The 23,565-nt window shown below is 45.6% G+C and overlaps 2 protein-coding genes across 4 annotated transcripts in view; both read left to right on the forward strand.

The window, feature by feature from the left end:
* Positions 1-1,293: 1,293 nt before the first annotated feature.
* LOC135830333 (angiopoietin-related protein 7-like) overlaps positions 1,294-23,565 on the forward strand; it is a 175,954-nt gene continuing 153,682 nt past the window's right edge. Inside the window, exons 1-7 of one of the 2 annotated variants that reach the window (XM_065342599.1) lie at positions 1,294-1,730; positions 2,118-2,318; positions 2,786-2,923; positions 4,379-4,492; positions 5,468-5,673; positions 7,280-7,316; positions 8,835-10,101. In XM_065342599.1, coding sequence (XP_065198671.1) covers positions 1,607-1,730; positions 2,118-2,318; positions 2,786-2,923; positions 4,379-4,492; positions 5,468-5,673; positions 7,280-7,316; positions 8,835-9,463 — 1,449 coding nt within the window. In that variant the 5' untranslated portion in view covers positions 1,294-1,606 and the 3' untranslated portion in view covers positions 9,464-10,101. Of the gene's footprint in view, positions 1,731-2,117; positions 2,319-2,785; positions 2,924-4,378; positions 4,493-5,467; positions 5,674-7,279; positions 7,317-8,834; positions 10,102-23,565 lie in introns of those variants that run through there. The other variant, XM_065342600.1, reaches the window with a different exon arrangement.
* The window catches only part of LOC135830332 (angiopoietin-related protein 7-like), a 78,884-nt gene continuing 73,497 nt past the window's right edge, over positions 18,179-23,565 (forward strand). The window contains exons 1-5 of one of the 2 annotated variants that reach the window (XM_065342595.1): positions 18,181-19,417; positions 19,805-20,005; positions 20,473-20,610; positions 22,061-22,174; positions 23,348-23,553. In XM_065342595.1, coding sequence (XP_065198667.1) covers positions 19,294-19,417; positions 19,805-20,005; positions 20,473-20,610; positions 22,061-22,174; positions 23,348-23,553 — 783 coding nt within the window. In that variant the 5' untranslated portion in view covers positions 18,181-19,293. Of the gene's footprint in view, positions 19,418-19,804; positions 20,006-20,472; positions 20,611-22,060; positions 22,175-23,347; positions 23,554-23,565 lie in introns of both variants that reach the window. The other variant, XM_065342597.1, reaches the window with a different exon arrangement.

Raw genomic sequence — 23,565 nt, forward strand, 5'->3', positions numbered from 1 at the left:
TGCCGACAATGCGCCTGGCCACTTTGCCGATACCAATGGGTCGAACACCCGGCGATTTGTCAAGGGCTGTTAATCTGCATGCGACGAGCGCCTCCAGTGTCGCTGGGTTGACGTATGTGGTAGCAATGCGACGAGCGCATGTTGCAAGCGAGTCACACAGCTCATCCGACGCTTCGGAGAATGCGGTGCACATGCGCCGCCATCCATCAGCGTCCATGCCCGATGGCCCAGCCGCGCCGTGGGTGTGCAGGGCGGCCCGGCGGATGACGTCACGGGTCAGGCTTGAGAACATCACTCTGTGGGGCTGAACAGGTGGCTCACCCGTGAGCAGAGACTCTGCATCAGCCGGCTCCCCTGCCGGATGTTTGCTGATAAGAAGGTCACGGGTGGTATCAGTGCCGACAGTGGTGTCCAGGCTGAGAACTCCTTTGCAGCCACCACTTGATAGCTGACGGAGGGCGGATGGTAGTTTGCCGGAGGACACATTAGCGGCGAACGCCCTTGCCAGGTCAGGGGGGGGGTCGATCGGGCGGCTGGCTGGTGCCTGTCCTGGACCTGCTTCTGGATGGTGGTTGACTCGCGGAGCAGTTCCGGCAGGCTTGCTGTTCGCCAAAGTTCTAGACGTCTCCTTAGGTGTTCCTGTGGAGACGGCTTGGTATGGTTGCCCTGCGGGTTCTGTAACATCAGCTGTGGGAAGACCATCGCCGCCTTGAGTGCGACATCTTCTGAGGCCGAGGCTGCAGCTTGTTTGGCGCTACGTTTGCTGGCACGAGTACTACTACTGTGTGTACGCTGTACGTCAGCTTTAACAGCAGGTGCAGGCGAGCTGTTGTTCGTCGTCTTTGCCTTCATCAAGGCAATGGCGGAGTTTTTTAGAGAAACTAATTCCTGTTTCAAGTCCTTCACTTCCGCTGCAAGCTCGCCAATTTTGCGTTTCATACACGCTTTTCGGTCAGCTCGGTCGACTCGGTCGCTAGGGTTGCCAGCGTTTGCACCACTGCGAAACGATGACAGCGCTCCCAGCACACACAATGATTCTGTTATCATTAATTTTGTTGGCAAGCAGCAGGGTGAAAGCCCGGAGCCTGTAAACCCATGACATGTAGAACAGATGCTCTTTACTCCAACATGACAGGTAAGATGATCGACTGCAGATCTGATGAGCCCAGCTGTCCAAGCATCCAGTTGCAGAATACACAAGAGAGGACTGGAAAGTGTAGTGTCAGTTTGTGTGCAAGATCGTGCCAGGTTCTGAACACGTTTGACTCTTCTAGATGCGATCACTGCACCCGTACTGAGTTTGTGTCAACTAACAGATTGACCGAATCTCTTCTGCTTGAACCTAGAACCTAACGTTGCGTTAGTTCCATTATGCAGATGACTGGGGAAAGCGAGCGTCGACGATCATATTCATGATTTTTACTGCTAGCAATTGTACAAAGGTCGTTATTTCTTAGAGCATTAGTAGGGATACTGTCGTCATTGTAAATAATAATTATTTCTGAAGTCGGAGCGCCTCACATGTACCGATTTGTGGAGCTGATTCGCGACATTTAGAAATAATCCGAACAATTCGGTGAGCGACTCAGCCCTGATCGAAGGCACAATGAGACTCTCGTCCACTACGCCGTTTTCTATGTGGATAGCATTGTGGCTGGCGGCCTCCGTCAGTAGTGTGTCTGCAAGGAGTGTTTCTGCAGGTAACCACTCCAGCGCTGCAAATGAAACAGGTAGGGGCATTGCCAGTGTGATTCCTCTAATAGGCTCTATACTACTGCACCGACTTGAACATTACAAGTCATCTGGTCAGAAAGCTGACACTCTTCAGTATCCCAGTTCTACTACGCTCTTTCTGTACCTTCGATACGACTGTCGCCTTCAATGAGAATGAATGAAATGAACTATCACGTTTGCAGCTGAATGCAAATACTCCATTCATTTGCTTTGCGAGGATTCAACAAGAACAGCATACAGATTTATCTCACTACTGTTCACAGTTGTCTGGTGATGGCCTAGTGCGTGAAGGTAACAGAATGAAATATTCATTCTCTTCCACGTACAAATGTACTTGTTGCTTTGCAGTGATTCAATTTTTCTTTATTTTGTTTGCCCGTAAGGTGATACTGAGTCGTGTATGGCACGCGTTCTTCATCTATTACCATCTACCGCTCTTCGTCTCAGCATCCAGGATACAGAGACTGTGCTAAGTGGTCTACATAACCCCATTGATCAGCTCAACTCTGCAAATGCTGACACAGCATCACTATCTGCGTTCTTAGGTGGACAGCAGAATGCTGATTTGCTGGTACAGTGTCTCAGTATGTCTAGTATTGATCATCTCATTCCATTCTGCTTTCTATCCAGGGAATCGAGAGGATTATAATTATACAACCATACGATGTCATGTTTTTACGAAGTTTTCAACTCGATGTTCGTGTGTATGGAGTCCTATCACGGCAGCAGTTACGCCAATTTCATTCACCAACAGATCACCTCATGCACGAAACTCAGAAGAACATTCGAAACCCGCAGCAGTCTGTTGTTTCTTCTATGTACGTTACGTTTTAGCAGAGCGAAAATAGCACTATTTGCAGTAAGGACCAGACACACTCTGTGCAGTTATTGGATGTGCACGTCACCAGTTCAATATCCTTTGACGCCTCTTGCATTGCCTTCTTTTGGATCATTCAGCAGAAACAAAGCTCTTGTGTTCTGCTGTCGTATTAGAATTCTCTTCCTAACTTGTTCTGGCCACATTTTATCACGTGATTCTTGGTTTGTGCAGGTGGTCAGCTTGATCAATGTCGACAAAGTCCCCAGTGTGGCGATGCGGGAAAGTGCATCTTCACACGTTCTTTACAAGGAAAAGGCTCATACGTTTGCAAATGTGATGATGGTCATACCGGAAAGTTTTGTCAAACAGGTAATTAAATGAGGCAGAACAAAAAAGAAAAGAAAAAAAAGTAAATTTTCTTGTCCGTTCCCGAAGGGAACTCACGACGGCCGCTAACACCCGGTAAACCCTAGCGGCAGATGCAGCGCCGAACGGTGGGGGTGAGTGGATAAGTCTCACAACCACTGGCACAAGTGCCGAGAACGACTCCATTAGCTGCATCCATGGCAGGACAACAGAGGCCAAAAATCTTACTCGTAACTCCGTGTTTCGTGTTGATAAACACTCATCAGACGATAAAACATAATAAGAGGTATATTGCTATAACCAAGATGGGAGATACATGTAGAACAGACGCAGGAATTAGGTAGGTTTCAGTGGGAGTTGTGTAATGCCAAAGGCTTGGGTAGAATGTGTGACATAGTAGATACTAGTGTGGATAATGGCGCAATGTTTGGTTTGGTGTGAGTGTGAAATAGTGAGGGTGTACATGTGGGTGCATGAGAGAGGGAGAGACAGAGAATGTGTGTGTGTACATGCATGTGTGTGTGTGTGTGTGTGTGTGTTTGTGTGTGTGTCAAAACACTGCATATCTCATCATGTGAACCCAGCGTGGTTTCCGCGCGAGAATTTGTTGGAATGTCTACACTTCGAGATGAGCTCACTTCTCTTCTTGACACATGCTGCTCTACCCGCGGTTATCATCCGGAACTTTACCGAGAGGCAGAGTTGGTACCTCTTGCTGATGTTGCTGTAAGCTCATGCTCGTTCCAAAACACTCCACTGGATCGATTAGTCTTCCTGTCTCTCCTTCAATTTCCAGACTTACTTGGATGGCTCGGTGCTCTTCCTTCTCTGCTTGTGGTTGAATGTGTACTTGTGGTTTCCGTACCGGGTCTTGAACGTTAGCTCTGTTGCTCCGAAGTACACACGTTCTGGGTTAACATTACTGCTTTTCACTTCGGCTGTGTACTGTGTACACCAGCAGCTGTGTCTGGCACTTTCCTCTCAAAGGACAGTCAGGCTTAGCTCGGCAGTTGCATGGCACGTCTTCCTGTTGTGGGCTGAGTAGCTTGTTGTTGTGTCCACGCATGATGCAACTGTAAGCAACTGTAGCTCACCTTCACCGATTTCTTGTTGAGGATCTTGTGAAGATCTTGTGACAGGTAGTTATTATTAAACTACTTCTGTTGGGGCACAAAACCAATCATGATTTTTCCCCGCGGTAATCAGAGACCATTGTTGGGATGGAAGCATGTGTATAATTGTGGTATATTTTCGTTCACTCTGTTTTAAGATAAGCAAACACATTGCATTTCCTACTTTTACTTGTACGGTTGCACGCGATAGATGGGAGATCAAGTGTTATTTTATTTATGTGTTGTGATATGCGAAACTATCACTTCAAAATGCTGCTTCCTTCATCACTTTCTGAATGAATTCTTTCATCCTGTTCTTCTTTTGTTTGCCATCCCTACCTCACAGTACCGCCATCCTGCTCTGGTAATCCATGTCAGAACGGTGCAACATGTCGACAGAGAGGATCATCGTTTCATTGTCACTGTCCACCACTGTATATTGGAACACGTTGTGAAGAAAGTAAGTGTGTAAAAGAGAGCACGTTGATGCTGATCTGATCAAGTGGAAGGTTGTTTGTAGTGTGGTCAAGAAATCATTAGGAAGGGATGATGTTCACAATACCGATCACTTATCCTTATCTTGGCTCGCATCATAATCAAACACAATGACGTTTTATCTTCCAAAGACATTCCACCATGTATCCTTGGTGCACAAAGAAGCATCAGTAAATGCTACTTACGTCTTACGTCGTTGGCAGATGGATCATTACAACGAACAAATTCAAACGGTTTACAAAATCAGTGTCGGCTGATGCTTCCAACTCTCTGATAATCTAATAGGGCGTTTCGGGGGGGGGGGGAGGGGACGTTGGAAATGAATTGTGACCTAACCAATAAGACACATCTCCTTCATATCTTCTTACCATCCACCTTCCAGTGTGCTGTGAGTTGCCTGGGTGATACACGTGAGAAGCTGTGTATGGCAATGATGTCCAAGCTAATCATTTTACCTCTTGCCGCTTCACACCTTCCTGTCAGTTTTGTTCCACTTGCAAACAACCGATTTCCAAGCAGCTTGTCTTTCAAATATACAATTTTTCAGTTCTAGACTATGTATTTGTAGTAGAAACTGTCTTGCACGAGAAACCAATTACCGCGCTGTACACACATGTATCATTACATATGTAAGGAAGGTATTACCTAGTAAAAAGATGACTTCTGGAGAGTACTAGAAATGCTTTCGGTCACCGTTGAATGATCGTTGCTAATAATTGTAAAACGTAGAATGAATCTTTAATGATTTTGGAAGCAGTAATCGCTTGGCTTAGTCACCAAAATACACTGATAAAAAAAGGTAATGAAAGCGATTTGGAAAACTATTAGCAATTCCATCATGCGTGGCGATGATTGAGGATAAACAGTGCTCCTGAAGATGCAAATGTAAACCCGATAGAGTCTAATACAAACCGTGAATTTTGTGTTGTTTGCTCTCCAGAGTGGTTGGATGTAGCTAAGTTTAAACAGCAATCCAACACATTAAATCAAATCAGTGACGATGTTTCACAACTGAAACATGAACTACGTGCAGGAAGACGAAATGATATCAATCGTATTGATTCATATCTTCAACAACTGGGTACGAAGATTCTTACCAATGTAAGCTCCACTATGAATCAGATGTCATCTCAGCTTGCCGCCTTGGTGAGTTCATGATATGGCGGATTGCGTCAATTGTACTAGTAGAACATGTGTTTACCCAGCTATAAGTAACTTTGCAATGACTGAATCAGAGTTGGTGTAAGTTAGGCTCACTACTCCTACAAGTTAGTGAAGGCTTAATGAGTGCATGTAATCTGCCAGTATACAATCCAAACAATGACATACAGACGTGTTTGCCTGTAATATTGATGAATATTCATCAGCATTCGTCCGAAGCCTGGAGATTGGCACCCATCGTGCAAGCATTCAGCCACAAAAGGTGGAACGTGCATCATTGTTATGATAATAATTCTTAATGATGTTAGGTGAATTGATAGTAAAGAAATAAAGTACCAAGAAACTACAAGTTACGCTATAATGTCCACTAACACCACCAGTTACCAAACAATCAGCTCATGAGATAACATCGCACGACATTGACCGACGGTACTGACGTTCTATAACTAACTGTCTAACAGCTCAAGCACATCTTGGATACGCACTCTAACAGCCTCCCAGGTTGGAAGGTTCTAAGTTATAGAAGTAACATGAGGCGGGGAAGGTGAGCGCAACCAAGACAAGCACAAGCTGAAAGTCTCAGCTGTGAAGGACGTTGGCGGATGTTCATGCATGTCGATGACGATACTGGCAGGACCACGGGACAACACGGTCAAACCCCGGTTCGAGGACGCAAGGAACATTCCGCACAACTTGTGTGGCGCAAAGATGCGAAGATCAATATAATTAAAAAAGGGGAAGCTATGCGAACAAGAATCATGCAAAACCGAATGCCTCATGAAAACAGCGCTGTACTTCGACTATGTCTTGCCAGTATCGCCATTGACATATATCAACATCCGCCAACGCCCTTCTCAGTTGAGACTTTCAGCTCGTGCTTGTCTTGATTGCGCTCACCTTCCCCTCCTCATGTTATTTCTGTAACTTAAAACCTTCCAAATTGGAAGGCTGTTGGAGTGAGCTTCCAAGATGTGCTTGAGCTGCTAGCCAGTTTGTTGTAAAACGTCAGTACCGTCGGTTAGTGTCGTGCAATGTTATCGCATGAGCTGATTATTTAGTAACTGGTGGTGTTAGTGGACATTATGGCGTAACTTGTAGTCTCTTGGTCCTTTTTTCTTTACTATAAAGCATCCTTGGGTCTCCATTCGGGTCCATTCCGTCATTGGAAACACAAGAGGATTATAGGAAACCACGACCGAAGGAACTCAACTACCAACCCACCCCCTTATGCAGGATAGCTGCCGATGCAAGGATTGCATTCGTTTGCAATTCTAACAAAGAGCAGTGGCTTGTTTATACATGTAACCGGGGATGTGTATTTTTAAATAATTGTACACCTTCGGTTTGACAGCAATGTTCTACAACTGAGTTGTTAGCCTCGTGATCGCAGACTTCATTTCCTTCAGCCGCTGGTACAAATGATTCCAGTGAGAAGAAACGGGGGAACCCCCAAACAGTCATAATTTTTATATTATTTTGTGCAGTTTGAAAAGCAAATCAAATTGGTGATGGTCAGAAATCTAATTATAGCCTCATCTTTACAAATGTTTTAAGTTACAGTGTTGATTCTTCTTGTTGGGATTTACCGCAGAATGAAAGGCTGAACGAAGTCCAGGAAAATCAAGAAGGTAAAATGCAATCATTCATTAGTTGAAACTAGGTGATATTAAATAGAATATTGAAATTTACATGGCAAATATTTATACAGCTAGTGACAAAGGCCCTACCACTGCACCTGTATGATTCCCATGAAACTCTAATATATCACTGGATTGCCCAAATAAAGCAGACGCAGTGACATAATGCCTCCTAACTTGCTGGTGACAACAGAATACTGCAAATGATAATTCTTCTCCAATTTGATAGTTACCATATTCGTCCTAAAAAGAGATGCGTCGGCGTGACACATGCCTGTCACAGTGTGGAAAACACTAATAGTGCGAAATATCAAATCTCGACACTGTCTACCCGAGCGCAACACTGCCATTTCTTCGCCTTCTCGTGGGGTGGCGGTACGTAGGTAGGTAGTTAGGTACTTCGGAAAGGCAGCGGTGGGGGGGGGGGGGTTTGGGGCTGGAGCACTGTAACTATCAACTTGACCGACATACTTTCATTCCGCGATTTTCCATGCCAAGACGAGGCATTATTGGAGGTAGGTGAGAGAGAAGACCTTTCCAAGAGGCATTAGAGCCCAAACGCGATCGAGTTGAGTGGAAAGACGACGTTTGAATTTCAACGAATGAGCCCTGATCATGTCATGAGTGAGTAGCTAGCAGGCGCGATGCAGCGAAGTTGTACCAAGTTCATTTTGGAGAATTTTCAATTGTAGAGGAGGTTATTGGCCATGTTCTCCGAACGTCGTTAGATATCCCGTGTTCTGTTCCCCTCCAGTGATCCGGACTTTATCTCAAAAATGTTATTGATATGTAAAATGGGTCTCAAGAGGTATTCATGACGTGTTGGTATTGCAGAATGTAGAATTTGCGACACTGTGATACCACTACTTCAAAGAGGTAGTGAGTTGAAGATGGAGTGCAAGGTTGATAGCTGCTGTTATAATTATGGAGAGTAAAGCTGCTTAGGGCGGCAACGAGGATCATTTGTATTACCTGTGCACCCAGGAATCAAAGTACATAACCCTTTGTGCTCACTCGACACAAATAGGGCTTAGAGACAAAATATTCGCGGTTCCCGTTAGACTTGGCTGGATGCCTTGCGCTTCCAAGTAGGACTTGAAACTGGTACCCTCTGAGTTTCATCCACGGTCTCAGACCATCCCACTATGCCTGCAAGACTGCTGATATTGCAAACGCTGTTTTACAATTCAACAAGAGGTTGGAAGTTTTGCTTTGATCCGTCATTTGTAGCTTTATGGATAGGCACGTATATGAATTCTCCACATAATCTTAATCCTGCCCAAGCTCGCGGTAACACCGAGACCACAGATCGGCATGTTTATTTTTGGCTTGTCTCACCACACAGATTCCTTCTCGGAGCCCCTACTCTTCACATTGTTGTGTTGTCATGCTACTTCTCTCCTCTCTTCTTACCAGTAGGTTGTGTCTTCAGAAAAAAAAATACTGGACTTTGTTGGTACCTTTTTCCGATAATGACCTTGTTAACTATTCTGATTTCGAATTCTGCAGTATCATTTCTCTGCCAGAGAACCGACTCTGGTCCGTCAGCTGTATTCAATGGCAGAACACCGACAACAAGATTCACTGCATACTGTGATCGAGAGACTGATGGAGGTGGCTGGATTGTGTTTCAGAGAAGACAAGATGGCTCAGTGGACTTTTACCGTGACTGGAATGCATACAAACGAGGATTCGGATCAGCGTCTGGAGAGTTCTGGCTGGGTCTAGATACACTACACTATCTGACGTCACAAGCTGGTAGTACTTATGAATTGCGTATTGATATGGTGTTCAAGACAACTGGAGAGAAGCATTATGCCAAGTGGTCTACATTCCGTGTTGAAGGGGAAGCTAACAATTACAGACTACATGTTTCAGGATTCTCAAGCCCTACCTTGGTGGACAGCATGAGAGACCACAATGGACAACAGTTCAGTACTCGAGATCGTGACCATGACTCGCACAGTAGTGACTGTTCCAATAGGTTCAAGGGTGGTTGGTGGTATAACCAGTGTCACCTAGTCAATGTCAATGGATTGTATGGACGTAGTGATGGATACGCAACTGGTGTAGTGTACTATCAAGGCGGGTCCAAGAGTTTGAAGTTTGTGGAAATGAAGCTAAGAAAGCGTGGATAAAACCCAATGCACTACTAGATTCACTACACACACTGTGCTCATTTGCATCCAAATGCAAAATTCTGCACTTTTTTTGAACGTTCACTGGTTTCCTCTTTTCATGATGGCTTTTGGTTATCCTTGGATATTATGTGATGCCTCTTTCGACCCATACATTTCTTTTGCAGGAGAGTCAACCTGCCATTCGATTCTTAATCACCGGGTTCCAAAAAGCCAGTAATGCTTTTGTTTAACATAATATTACTACGCACATGCACTAAGGGAGTGTTGACCATTTCAGGGGATTGCGCGCATCTTCATAACCCGCTCCTCCGCCACCATACAACACATTGATCTCCTAGGAGTGCTTTTGTTTCGTACTTCTTATCAGCGAGCCATCGTGATTACAAGAATACAATCATTCTTTCTGATATACAGTACTTTCCCTGTCTACTACAATCACCCGCATTCTCTCACTAGCCACCTGAACATTAACCATCTAGCGCTATACACTTTACCAGCTGTTTTCTATGTTGTTTTACGTCACTAATTGCTTAAACCAGACACACTGTTTTTGTTACTCACGAGCAAAAGCTGAAGTTCAATTGAGGGGTAGTCACACTATCCAAAATGTCTGTGACATGCATAGTACGTAAGAACGGTTTCATGGCGTCTTTATATCTTTACTTTGAATTATTTGCGGCTCCTACATCAGGTAAAGTTCCGTATTAGTTCCGTATTACTTCCGTATTAGCCAGGCAGGGATACTACACTTAGTACCCACCCAGCGGAATGTGTAATTGTGAAAATTGAAAGGGAAAATAAAGTAGCTAACAACTGTTTTATGGTACCTCTATATCTTTTACTTTGAATTATTTGCGGCTCCCACTTTTATTACTTAAAAGACATAACGGTAAGATAGAGCCTACTGTAGAGAAATTGAGTGGTTTAGTAACAGATCTACTGCGTTGCTAGAACTGGGGTGAGAGCAGGGACGGAAATGTGTAGCCTTTGCTGATGGGGTACCATTACCCTCATGTGACCAAGGAAAAGATTTCAAGACAGAGTATTTTCCCAGAGGTGTATTGCATCTCATGCATGTGTACCACCATTGCACTACTACTGAAGTGCTCGCAGTCCACTGTTCTATGGACTTAAAGCCTGTGCTATTGCTTACGTTCCCTGCCTCGCTCTTCCTTATGTTTAGACTACCAATCTCGGACCGCTAGATCTTACATACCGCGAAACTCGGAATTGCAACATATCTTCATACATACCCTCTTCCGGCTACGTTCAAAGCTCTGCCAGACAAGGGCATCGCACATACTCCAGGCAGTGGAGTACTCTACCTTAAGCAAACTTTTGAGCTCAGATAGTGATATCTTTTTCTGCAGAAACTGGCTAAAGTGCGTTTAGAATTGTTATAAAGATGTCTAGAATCTCTTTTGCATTCAGCTGAATGAAGAATGGTCCTCGAAGGATCATGACGTTTTCATCAGACTTTTTCTGTCAGGTGGTGTAACACCTGATGATATCAAGCAGGTGGATCTGAGTGGAAGGCGCGGATTCTGTAGAGTTTCGTTTTCCTGCACTGCCGTTAGGGACGAGGTGTTGTCCAGAGGGTTAAAATTGGAAGGAAAACAGTTAGTATTAGTAGTTGGTGATGGAGCAGCTGAGTCCCTGCATATATTTGGTGTGGAGGATGACACCCCACTGCCGGTCATTACGTCCGCGATGGAGAAATTCGGATCCATCATTGGTGTTCCGAAGCGGAAAACAAAGGTTGTGGAAGGCTGCACCTTCACAACTGCTGCTACTATATTCGTGAACCTATTGTAATGGTAGTCGAGTGGAGGCGCGGTGCAATCAACACCAGTTAGCTTTTATAATTATTCTCTCAGGTACACACCTGGGATATATTGTAAGCAAGTAAAAGAAGAAGCGGGAAATAAATAGAGTTTTCTCTCCGGTGCACGCCTGGAGGTTGACTACTTCTTCTTCGAGTTAGGTTTGTCGTTGCTATAAAATCTAATAAAAACAGAAATGCGCAGCAGCTTTTATGCAACAGACGCCGTACGCTTACATACGGAGATACACTAAAATACACATGAGGTAAAGTTCCGTATTACTTCCGTATTACTTCCGTATTAGCCAGGCAGGGATACTTCACTTAGTACCCACCCAGCGGAATGTGTAATTGTGAAAATTGAAAGGGAAACTAAAGTACTTAAACAACTGTTTCATGGTACCTCTACATCTTTTACTTTGAATTATCTGTGGCTAAGAAAGGGTTTGCTCCCCACACCGGAGCTCGCGCTATTCCGCCGACTTTACTTGACACTTGACTGACTCACGACTGCCATCCAGAGCACACGAGAAGTCCATCGAACCTTCGACTCGGCAAACCTGCAAGAAAGCACCACTCCCTGCTCAATACACAGTGTTTCGGGGAATTCACCCCTCATCAGTTGAGCTTGAGTAGGCTGAGGAAGATTGTGCCTGAAGAGCACCACTTATATAGTGCTCTCCAGGTACAAACATCACCAGGGATACAAACTTACAGAGACGCTCCGCTTCCAGCGCGATAAACACCTCGTGAGCACCAGATAGCAGCGTGAGTCAGTGTCGCTCCTGGACGGTGAGACCAGACGTTGAGGACCCTCGGTCATTCGCAACGCTGTCACCTCCAAACCAACTAGTCGCAAGCCCGCGCTGGGCACAACAGTACGAAGTAGTGGTTGCGACTTCGGCGATGATTTGTAAGAAAGGGTTTGCTCCCCACACCGGAGCTCGCGCTATTCCGCCGACTTTACTTGACACTTGACTGACTCACGACTGCCATCCAGAGCACACGAGAAGTCCATCGAACCTTCGACTCGGCAAACCTGCAAGAAAGCACCACTCCCTGCTCAATACACAGTGTTTCGGGGAATTCACCCCTCATCAGTTGAGCTTGAGTAGGCTGAGGAAGATTGTGCCTGTGGCTCCTACTTTTATATACTTAAAAGACACAACGGTAAGATAGAGTCTACTGTAGAGAAAATGAGTGGTTTAGAAACATGTCAATTGATTTGCCAAAGCAGCGGTGGGAGCAGGGCCGCAAAAATGTAGTCTATCCTACCGAGGTTACATGCCTATCATGTGTACAAGGAAAAAATTAGAAGGCAGTCCGAGTCTTCTCAGCGATGCATTGCATTTCATGCATGTATAGCCACTTTCAATGGGGTGGCCATAGAGGAAGTGGAGGAGCTGAAGTTGCTCGGAGTGCTCTTTGATCGGAGCCTCTCCTTTCGCTCCCACATTCGACGGGTTGCAGTCCGTGGTCACCAACGTCTTGGCTTCATGAGGAAGGCCCTGCCCATTCTCGACAGCAAGGCCAAGTATGCAGTGTATCGCGGCTTCGTCCGCCCAGTGCTTGAGTACTGCCCGCTTTCATGGTTGGGTGCGTCCCAGTCTACCCTGAACCAGCTGGACCGGGTACAGCACCGAGCCCTAAAGCTCATCGGCCCAGGGTCATACCTCCCAAGCCTCACTGTTCGGCGTCAAGTCGCAGCACTCACATTCCTGTACAAGCTGCATTGGATCGACGGTCCCCCAATCCTGACCACCATGACACCACCGAGGGCAGTTGCAAACCAGCACCGGCGCTCCACTCGCCACCAGCAAAAGAACCAGCACCAGCACCAACTAGCACCGACACTGCCCGCCGGAGCCCGTAATAGTGCTCTCCGATCATTCCCCCATGCCACGATCCAAGACTGGAATCGTCTCCCATCTGCCCTGCTACGCAACCTTCCCACGCAGAAGGGAATGCAGGCATTCATAGAAGGCGCCTACAAGTCCCTCCGCAGCCGAGACTGGCGTTCAGCCACAGATGCCCTCTGAACACTCCCTGAACACCCTCTCTGCTTGCACCCTGGCTCCCCCCTTTTTTATTTATTTTTATTTTTTATTATTTTATTTATTTTTTATTTTTATTTTTTATTTTCTTCCTCTATCACATGTATCATCTTTCCGTTTTTCCTTCCTCTATATAAATGTACCCCCCCCTCCCCCTGTGCCTACTCCTCCCCAGTTTTTGGTGCTCTGAAGTGTCGCTGAAGCCGAGACCTCAGGTCGGCGGAGATGCTCAGTTTTCACCACCACAGTTGCGTCTGCAACCACCTCTACCATGCAGTATTCTGTTCTCGAGGTTCGTGGTTTCTCGTAAAAAAAAAATATATATATATATATATACTGACTTGTCAGTTTGAGCACTCTGGCAAGGTACGTTCGGGCCTGATTGGAAATTTTTATTTCCATTGCTATCAGGTTCGGCCTCATTTCCTCTGTGCTGCGCTGATGAGTTCAAAAAGAACGAAACAGCTTGCTGCGGACAGCAAGCTGTTTCGTTCTTTTTGAACTCATCAGCGCAGCACAGAGAAAATGAGGCCGAACCTGATAGCAATGGAAATAAAAATTTCCAATCAGGCCCGAACGTGCCTTGCCAGAGTGCTCAAACTGACAAGTCAGTGAGCATATATATATATATATGCAACAACAAGGTTGTAAGTTTCATAACACTAAAAGCTTTTCACCCATTTTCATCAGTAGGTACATGGGAATGAGCAAGAACGAAAACGAAGCCAGAATTTATACTGGGGGTAGAGAATCAGCAAGAATATTCTTACGCGCCTCAAGTTCACACTACACTACCATAAGAAGAGCTGTGTCGACAAAAGAAGCACATCAAGGTGCTGCGGCTGTTCAAGCTGCAACCGGACTGACAACTTTATCACGTGTTTGTTCTGGTACTGCATTCCCTTCATGTGTTGTTTCCCGCATTTTTCCACTGCTCCATACATTCTTATGGTAGTGTAGTGTGAACTTGAGGCGCGTAAGAATATTCTTGCTGATTCTCTACCCCCAGTATAAATTCTGGCTTCGTTTTCGTTCTTGCTCATTCCCATGTACCTACTGATGAAAATGGGTGAAAAGCTTTTAGTGTTATGAAACTTACAACCTTGTTGTTGTGTGTATATAAATTTTGTTCGCCTACCTCTCTATTTAAATATATATATGCATATATATATGCTTTATGCAGAGCTCACTGACTTGTCAGTTTGAGCACTCTGGCAAGGTACGTTCGGGCCTGATTGGAAATTTTTATTTCCATTGCTATCAGGTTCGGCCTCATTTCCTCTGTGCTGCGCTGACGAGTCCACAAAGGACGAAACAGTTCTGTCCGCAGATTGAGTATGCATATATATATATATATATGCTCACTGACTTGTCAGTTTGAGCACTCTGGCAAGGCACGTTCGGGCCTGATTGGAAATGCATATATATATGGAAACAGCATGCTGTCCGCAGATTGAGTATATGCATATATATATATATATATATGCATATATGCATGAGTATATATATATATATACCACCATTGCACCACTACTGAAGATTGGAGCATTGTGGCGGTCCCGCAGATGTCTGAGCCTCAGTAGTCGCATCCAGTATGTGAGGTCAGTCATCATGCCTGACCTCCTATATGCGTCTAACGCCTTCTCTTCCTCCCTCAAGGTTTCGCAGCTTGATCGCCTTCAGGTCCTGCAGAACCGAGCGGCGAGAGCGGTATACGGTTTGCCGCCTCACACCTCGGCTCAGCCTCTGCTCGAACGGATGTCCCTGTACAGAGTTCGCGAGTGCTACGCCCAGAAGCGGCTCGTCCTGGTGTGGCGCTGTGTCAATGGGAAAGCCAGCAGTGTCCTCCAGGACCTATTCTCACCATCAGCTGGCAGCACCACCCGGCACCAGGTTTCCAGGGGCCTCACTGTCCCCTCGGCACAGTCAGAAGCCGGCAGATCTCGCCTGGCCTTTCAGGCAGCCTTGGCCTGGAACGCTCTCCCAAGGAGTGTAAGGGAGATCAAGGCTGCCCAGCAATTTAAGCTTGCCTCCATCCCCTACACCTTGCAATGAATGCTGTGTCTGACTTTTCCCGTCCACACACCACGTCATTTACTCTTATCTGCGTGCTTGTGCGCTTATGAACTCTTTGTGTTCCCTCTGTTGACGCTTCAAAATCGCTCTATTGACACTGCAAAATCGCTCTGTTGACGCTGCAAAATTGCTCATCATCTCCCTCCCCCCCTCTCTCTCTCTCTCTCTTTCTCTCTCTCTTTCTCTCTCTCTCTCTCTCTCTCTCTCTCTCTCTCTCCCCGTAGCTCTCTCCCTTTTGAAATTCGCTTCCATAGAATTGGGCACCATTGCCCGTTTGGCCTTGCGAAGCAAAATAAAAATCAACAACAACAACAACTGAATGGCTCGCAGTCCACCGTTCTATGGTCTTATCATCTGAACCAAAAGGTGGTGTTATTGTTTCCCCTCCTTGCCTCGCTCCTCCTTAATTTCAGACTACCAGTAATGGACGACTAAATCTTACGTAACGTGACACTCAGATTTGTAACATATCTTCATACATTCCCTCTACTGGCTGCGTTCAATACTCTGCCGTACAAGGGCATCGCGCATTCTCCGGCCAGTGGGGTACCCTACTTGATTACGTCACTCTGGAATGTCATGTCATAAATTTTCATGAAAAGAGCCTTCTGTAAACTGTAGTTCGTGGAATTCTACTTCAAGAAAGTTTCGGGTGTGTGCGTGTGTGTATGCGTTCGTGTGTGTATGCGTTCCGGCTTCGGAAGCGGAGGCTTGAATGGCTTGGCCATGTGGCCCGCATGTCGGATGTTCGTGTGCCCAAGCAGCTGTTGTTTGGCTTCCTACCGTCGCCTCGGCCTGCGTGTGGTCCCCGTTGTCGCTGGAGGGATGTGATTTCGGCTGATCTTCGGCACATCGGCATTGAACATATGGCTTGGTATGGGATTGCTCAGGATCGATCTGCCTGGTGGGTGTCTGCCGTTGGACCGAGCCTCGGCGGTCCTTCCCATGACCAATCTCAACGGGTGGACTGTCTTATCTGCCACCGTTCGTTTCGTCGGCCAGGTGACAAAGCAAGACACAAGTGTAGCGCAGAACGAAGTCTCCCCATCCAGGAACAGCGTGGTGCTGTGCAGTGTGGTACATGCAGGAGGTGGTTTCACTCTCGTGGTGGCTTGCGTGTACATCATTGTTTGCCCCTGGAGCCATCGGAAGCGTCCGTGCCGGATCACCTATACCGCTCAACGTCCCAGCTTCTCTCTTGTGTGTGACATGCAATCGGCAATTCAAGTCAGTGCCTGGTTTCAGACGTCACAAGTGCGACCGTGGCCATCGAGCAACCAAGTCTGATAGAGCGTCGTATGGTGTTCGCTGCTCTCGCTGCAGCCGTCAGTTCCGTCGACAGAGTGACCTGAGTCGTCATCTCCGTTTCTGCTCCTGACAATGACTCTGGCTCCTTTCGGAGTGGTGTGGCCCTTGTGGCAACCAAGCTACAGTAGTAGTAGTAGTAGTAGTGTGTGTGTGTGTGTGTGTGTTGGATCCCGGGACGGATACCCTGATGCCGTCAATCCTTTTTCTGCACCTTGTCCTCACCCACTTACTGAGGTGTGGTGAGCCCATAAGTGGGATCATTTCAAGTCCACCCTAGTTTGGGGATTTCAGGGGGGTGTCGGCCGTTGGGTGGTTCAATGGCCAATTGAGTCATCTTTCCAAGATTCCTTTTGAGTCTCTCTCCCCTCTCCCGGGGAGACCCACGTGACCAGTTTTGGCAGTGAGCAAGTACAAGTACAAGTACAAGTGCGTGTGTGTGTGCGTGTGTGTGTGAGTGTGTGTGTGTGTGTGTGCCAACCTATTGGAAGGCTATCTTCTTGTCAAAGCATTTGGAAGGCAGTACTAGTTTCGGGTCCATAATCCATTGTGCAATTATTATAGCTTTCATCGCTGAGGTTGTTGGTACGTCTGTTGCCTCTGGGTTCCCAGTACTCGGTAGCCGAGGCTGATTAGTTAGTGTCTGCTTTTTACTTCGCTTCTGTTCTTGTAGCATTTGAGCACTCTTGTGGGGTAGTGCCTTTGATGTTCGCGTTATGCAGAGCTCACTGACCTGCCAGTTTGAGTACTCTGACAAGGTAGGTTCGGGCCTGGTTTATAATATCTGGCTTTGGAGAATAATTTTTTCATTGTTACCCGGTTCGGCCTCATTTCCTCTGTGCTGCACTGATGAGTCCACAAAGGACGAGACAGTTCTGTCCTCAGATTTAGTAGTGTCTTCTTCTATCAAAGCAGCGTGCTGTCTATACTGGTTCCCCCAGCAACTGTAGAGTGTGCACAGGTAACTCTGTCTTGGCCGTTTCATGCCTATGTACTCCGGCCGTGTGGTGTAGACCAGGTGTGAGTTGGTGGTCGATTCGCCTGGCTTCGAAGATTGTGTAGATTGGACATTTATCTGGCGCTAGGCTTGATCTGTCTCATTCAGATCTTGTTCCTTATCGTTGCCATAACTATAGTATGAGAGAAAACCTGTGGGTGCAGAAAAAGTGCAATAAATTTTGTAAATTATTTGCGTGCTTCTCTTGCGACGAGCGTATATATGGTACATGCATGATACATGGTGCATGTGGCTGTGTGAGTGTGTGAGTGTGTGTGTATGTGTGTGTGTGTGTGTGTGTGTGTGTACGTGCGTGTGTGTGTTAGTGCGACCTAGAAAATGAATGAATAATAATAATACTAATAATAACTTTATTAGGATGACCCAAAGGCTGACCGCCTATCGTGGGGTCCGTCGCATTGAAGGATGATGGTACAAGAGAGTACAGATTGGGAAGGGGGGGGGGGGGGGGGAGGACTACGATGAACAGGGTAACGGCATGCCAGCGAGTAGACATGAATAATGACAAGAATGTTTGCGCAGCTCTTTCTTGAATACATGGACAGAAGATTCCTAAGTCAATGTGGGTGGGTGACAATTCCATAAAAGGGAGGTTTTGAATAAAAAAAAAGTGATTTGGATGTTGTCAAGGCTTTGAATGCAGTCTACATTTCTCTGAAGCTACACGAGGGAAGCCAAATATGAAGATACTTTTGTTGTCAAGTACGGCAAAACCAGTCAGCTCAAACACACACCAAACAATATTGTGTAGAGCATCACAGTTTATCACAACGTCAGCAAACATCACAATAAGTATCTTACACTGTGTCCAGCAGTCTCCAACAACGGTAGATCAGTATATCCAGTAAGACTAATCCGTATCTATTGTCTGTTACAGTATCTAGCGGACAGAAATTCTTGCTTCTGAAATTACATCATTATCATTACTGAGGCACACTGGCGCCAAAGAAACGATGACAGCGCTCCCAGCACACACAATGATTCTGTTATCATTAATTTTGTTGGCAAGCAGCAGGGTGAAAGCCGGGAGCCTGTAAACCAATGACATGTCGAACAGATGCTCTGTACTCCATCATGACAGGTAAGATGATCGACTGCAGATCTGTGGAGCCCAGCTGTTCAAGCATCCAGTTGCAGAATACACAAGAGAGGACGGGAAAGTGTAGTGTTAGTTTGTGTGCAAGATCGTGCCAGGTTCTGGACACGTTTCACTCTTCTAGATGCGATCAATGTACCCGTACTGAGTTTGTGTCAACTAACAGATTGACCGAATCTCTTCTGCTTGAACCTAGAACCTAACGTTGCGTTAGTTCCATTATGCAGATGACTGGGGAAAGCGAGCGTCGACGATCATATTCATGATTTTTACTGCTAGCAATTGTACAAAGGTCGTTATTTCTTAGAGCATCAGTAGGGATACTGTCGTCATTGTAAATAATAATTATTTCTGAAGTCGGAGCGCCTCACATGTACCGATTTGTGGAGCTGATTCGCGACATTTAGAAATAATCCGAACAATTCGGTGAGCGACTCAGCCCTGATCGAAGGCACAATGAGACTCTCGTCCACTACGCCGTTCTCTATGTGGATAGCATTGTGGCTGGCGGCCTCCGTCAGTAGTGTGTCTGCAAAGAGTGTTTCTGCAGGTAACCACTCCAGCGCTGCAAATGAAACAGGTAGGGGCATTGCCAGTGTGATTCCTCTAATAGGCTCTATACTACTGCACCGACTTGAACATTACAAGTCATCTGGTCAGAAAGCTGACACTCTTCAGTATCTCAGTTCTACTACGCTCTTTCTGTACCTTCGATACGACTGTCGCCTTCAATGAGAATGAATGAAATGAACTATCACGTTTGCAGCTGAATGCAAATACTCCATTCATTTGCTTTGCGAGGATTCAACAAGAACAGCATACAGATTTATCTCACTACTGTTCACAGTTGTCTGGTGATGGCCTAGTGCGTGAAGGTAACAGAATGAAATATTCATTCTCTTCCACGTACAAATGTACTTGTTGCTTTGCAATGATTCAATTTTTCTTTATTTTGTTTGCCCGTAAGGTGATACTGAGTCGTGTATGGCACGCGTTCTTCATCTACTACCATCTACCGCTCTTCGTCTCAGCATCCAGGATACAGAGACTGTGCTAAGTGGTCTACATAACCCCATTGATCAGCTCAACTCTGCAAATGCTGACACAGCATCACTATCTGCGTTCTTAGGTGGACAGCAGAATGCTGATTTGCTGGTACAGTGTCTCAGTAAGTCTAGTATTGATCATCTCATTCCATTCTGCTTTCTATCCAGAGAATCGAGAGGATTATAATTATACAGCCATACGATGTCATGTTTTTACGAAGTTTTCAACCCGATGTTCGTGTGTATGGAGTCCTATCACGGCAGCAGTTACGCCAATTTCATTCACCAACAGATCACCTCATGCACGAAACTCAGAAGAACATTCGAAATCCGCAGCAGTCTGTTGTTTCTTCTATGTACGTTACGTTTTAGCAGAGGGAAAATAGCACTATTTGCAGTGAGGACCAGACACACTCTGTGCAGTTATTGGATGTGCACGTCACCAGTTCAATATCCTTTGACGCCTGTTGCATTGCCTTCTTTTGGATCATTCAGCAGAAACAAAGCTCTTGTGTTCTGCTGTCGTATTAGAATTCTCTTCCTAACTTGTTCTGGCCGCATTTTGCCACGTGATTCTTGGTTTGTGCAGGTGGTCAGCTTGAGCAATGTCGACAAAGTCCCCAGTGTGGCGATGCGGGAAAGTGCATCTTCACACGTTCTTTACAAGGAAAAGGCTCATACGTTTGCAAATGTGATGATGGTCATACCGGAAAGTTTTGTCAAACAGGTAATTAAATGAGGCAGAACAAAAAATAAAAGAAAAAAAAGGAAATTTTCGTGTCCGTTCCCGAAGGGAACTCACGACGGCCGCTAACACCGGGTAAACCCTAGCGGCAGATGCAGCGCCTAACGGTGGGGGTGAGTGGATAAGTCTCACAACCACTGGCACAAGTACCGAGAACGACCCCATTAGCTGCATCCATGGCAGAACAACAGAGGCCAAAAATCTTACTCGTAACTCCGTGTTTCGTGTTGATAAACACTCATCAGACGATAAAACATAATAAGAGGTATATTGCTATAACCAAGATGGGAGATACATGTAGAACCGGCGCAGGAATTAGGTAGGTTTCAGTGGGAGTTGTGTGACGCCAAAGGGTTGGGTAGAATGTGTGACATAATAGACACTAGTGTGGATAATGGCGCAATGTTTGGTTTGGTGTGAGTGTGAAATAGTGAGGGTGTACATGTGGGTGCATGAGAGAGGGAGAGACAGAGTATGTGTGTGTGTACATGTTTGTGTGTGTGTGTGTGTGTTTGTGTGCGTGTGAAAACACTGCATATCTCCTCATGTGAACCCAGCGTAGTTTCCGAGCGAGAATTTGTTGGAATGTCTACACATCGAGATGAGCTCACTTCTCTTCTTGACACATGTTGCTCTACCCGCAGTTATCCTCCGGAACCTCTCCGAGAGGCAGAGTTGGCATCTCTTGCTGATGTTGCTGTAAGCTCGTGCTCGTTCCGAAACACTCCACTGGATCGATTAGTCTTCCTGTCTCTCCTTCAATTTACAGACTTACTTGGATAGCTCGGTGCTCCTCCTTCTCTGCTTGTGGTTGAATGTGTACTTGTGGTTTCCGTACCGGGTCTTGAACGTTGGCTCTGTTGCTCCGAAGTACACACGTCCTGGTTTAACATTACTGCTTTTCACTTCGGCTGTGTAGACCAGCAGCTGTGTTTGGCACTTTCCTCTCATAGGGCAGTCAGGCTTAGTTCGGCAGTTGCATGGCAGGTCTTCCTGTTGTGGGCTGAGTAGCTTTTTGTTGTGTCCACGCATGATGGTGGCTATATTCGTTAAGCAACTGTAGCTCACCTTCACTGAGTTCTTCTTGAAGATCTTGTGAAGATCCTGTGGCAGGTAGTTATTATTAAACTACTTCTGTTGGGGCACAAAACCAATCATGATTTTTCCCCGCGGTAATCAGATACCATTGTTGGGATGGAAGCATGTGTATAATAATGGTATATTTTCGTTCGCTCTGTTTTAGCATAAGCAAACACATTGCATTTCCTACTTTCACTTGTACAGTTGTCCGTGATAGATGGGAGATCAAGTGTTATTATATTTATGTGTTGTGATATGCAAAACTATCACTTCAAAATGCTGCTTCCTTCATCACTTTCTGAATGAATTCTTTCATCCTCATCTTCTTTTGTTTGCCATCCCTACCTCACAGTACCGCCATCCTGCTCTGGTAATCCATGTCAAAACGGTGCAACATGTCGACAGAGAGGATCATCATTTCATTGTCACTGTCCACCACTGTACATTGGATCACGTTGTGAAGAAAGTATGTGTGTAAAAGAGAGCACGTTCATGCTGATCTGATCAAGTGGAAAGTTCTAGTGTGTTCAAGAAATCATTAGGAAGGGAAGATGTTCACAATACCGAGCACTTATCCTTATCTTGGCTCGAATCATAATCAAACACAATGACGTTTTCTCTTCCAAAGACATTCCACCATCTATACTTGGTGCACAAGGAAGCATTAGTAAATGCTACTTTACTTACGTCTTACGTCGTTGGCAGATGGATCATTACAACGAACAAATTCAAACGGTTTACAAAATCAGTGTTGGCTGATGCTTCCAAATCTCTGATAATCTAATAGGGCGCTTGCGGGGGGGGGGGGGGGGGGGGTGAGGTGACGTTGGCGATTAGTTGTGACCTAACCAATGAGACACATCTCCTTCATATCTTATTACCTTCCAACTTCTAGTGTGCTGTGAGTTGCCTGGGTGATACACGAGAGACGCTGTGTGTGGCAATGATGTCCAAGCTAATCATTTTACCTCTTGCCGCTTCACACCTTCTTGTCAGTCTTGTTCCACTTGCAAACAACCGATTTCCAAGTAGCTTCTCTTTCAAATATACAATTTTTCAGTTCTGTACGATGTATTTTTAGTAGAAACTGTCTTGCACGAGAAACTAATGACCGTGCTGTACACATATGTATCATTACATTTGTGCAGAGCAGAGCAGAGCTCACTGACTTGTCAGTTTGAGCACTCTGGCAAGGTACGTTCGGGCCTGATTGGAAATTTTTATTTCCATTGCTATCAGGTTCGGCCTCATTTCCTCTGTGCTGCGCTGACGAGTCCACAAAGGACGAAACAGTTCTGTCCGCAGATTGAGTATTGTGTATCATTACATATGTAAGGAAGGTATTACCTAGTCAAAAGATGACTTCTGGAGAGTACGAAATGCGTTCGGTCACCGTTGAGCGATCGTTGGTGATAATTGTAAAACGAAGTATGAATCTTTAATTGATTTTGGTAGCAGTTATCTCTTGGCTTAGTCACCAAAATACACTGATAAAAAAGGTAATGAAAGCGATTTGGAAAACTATTAGGAATTCGATCATGCGTGGCGATGATTGAGGATAAACAGTGCTCCTGAAGATGCAAATGTAACCCGATTGAGTCTGAAACGAAACGTGATTTTTGTGTTGTTTGCTCTCCAGAGTGGATGGATGTAGCTAAGTTCAAACAGCAATCCAACACATTACATCAAGTCAGTGAGGATGTGCAACAACTGAAACATGAACTACGTGCAGGAAGACGAGATGATATCAATCGTATTGATTCATATCTTCAACAACTGGGTACGAAGATTCTTACCAATGTAAACTCCACTATGAATCAGATGTCATCTCAGGTTGCCGCCCTGGTGAGTTGATGA

Source organism: Sycon ciliatum, assembly GCF_964019385.1.
Source record: "Sycon ciliatum chromosome 5 unlocalized genomic scaffold, ocSycCili1.1 SUPER_5_unloc_1, whole genome shotgun sequence".
In the NCBI taxonomy this organism is placed as follows: Eukaryota; Metazoa; Porifera; class Calcarea; order Leucosolenida; family Sycettidae; genus Sycon; species Sycon ciliatum.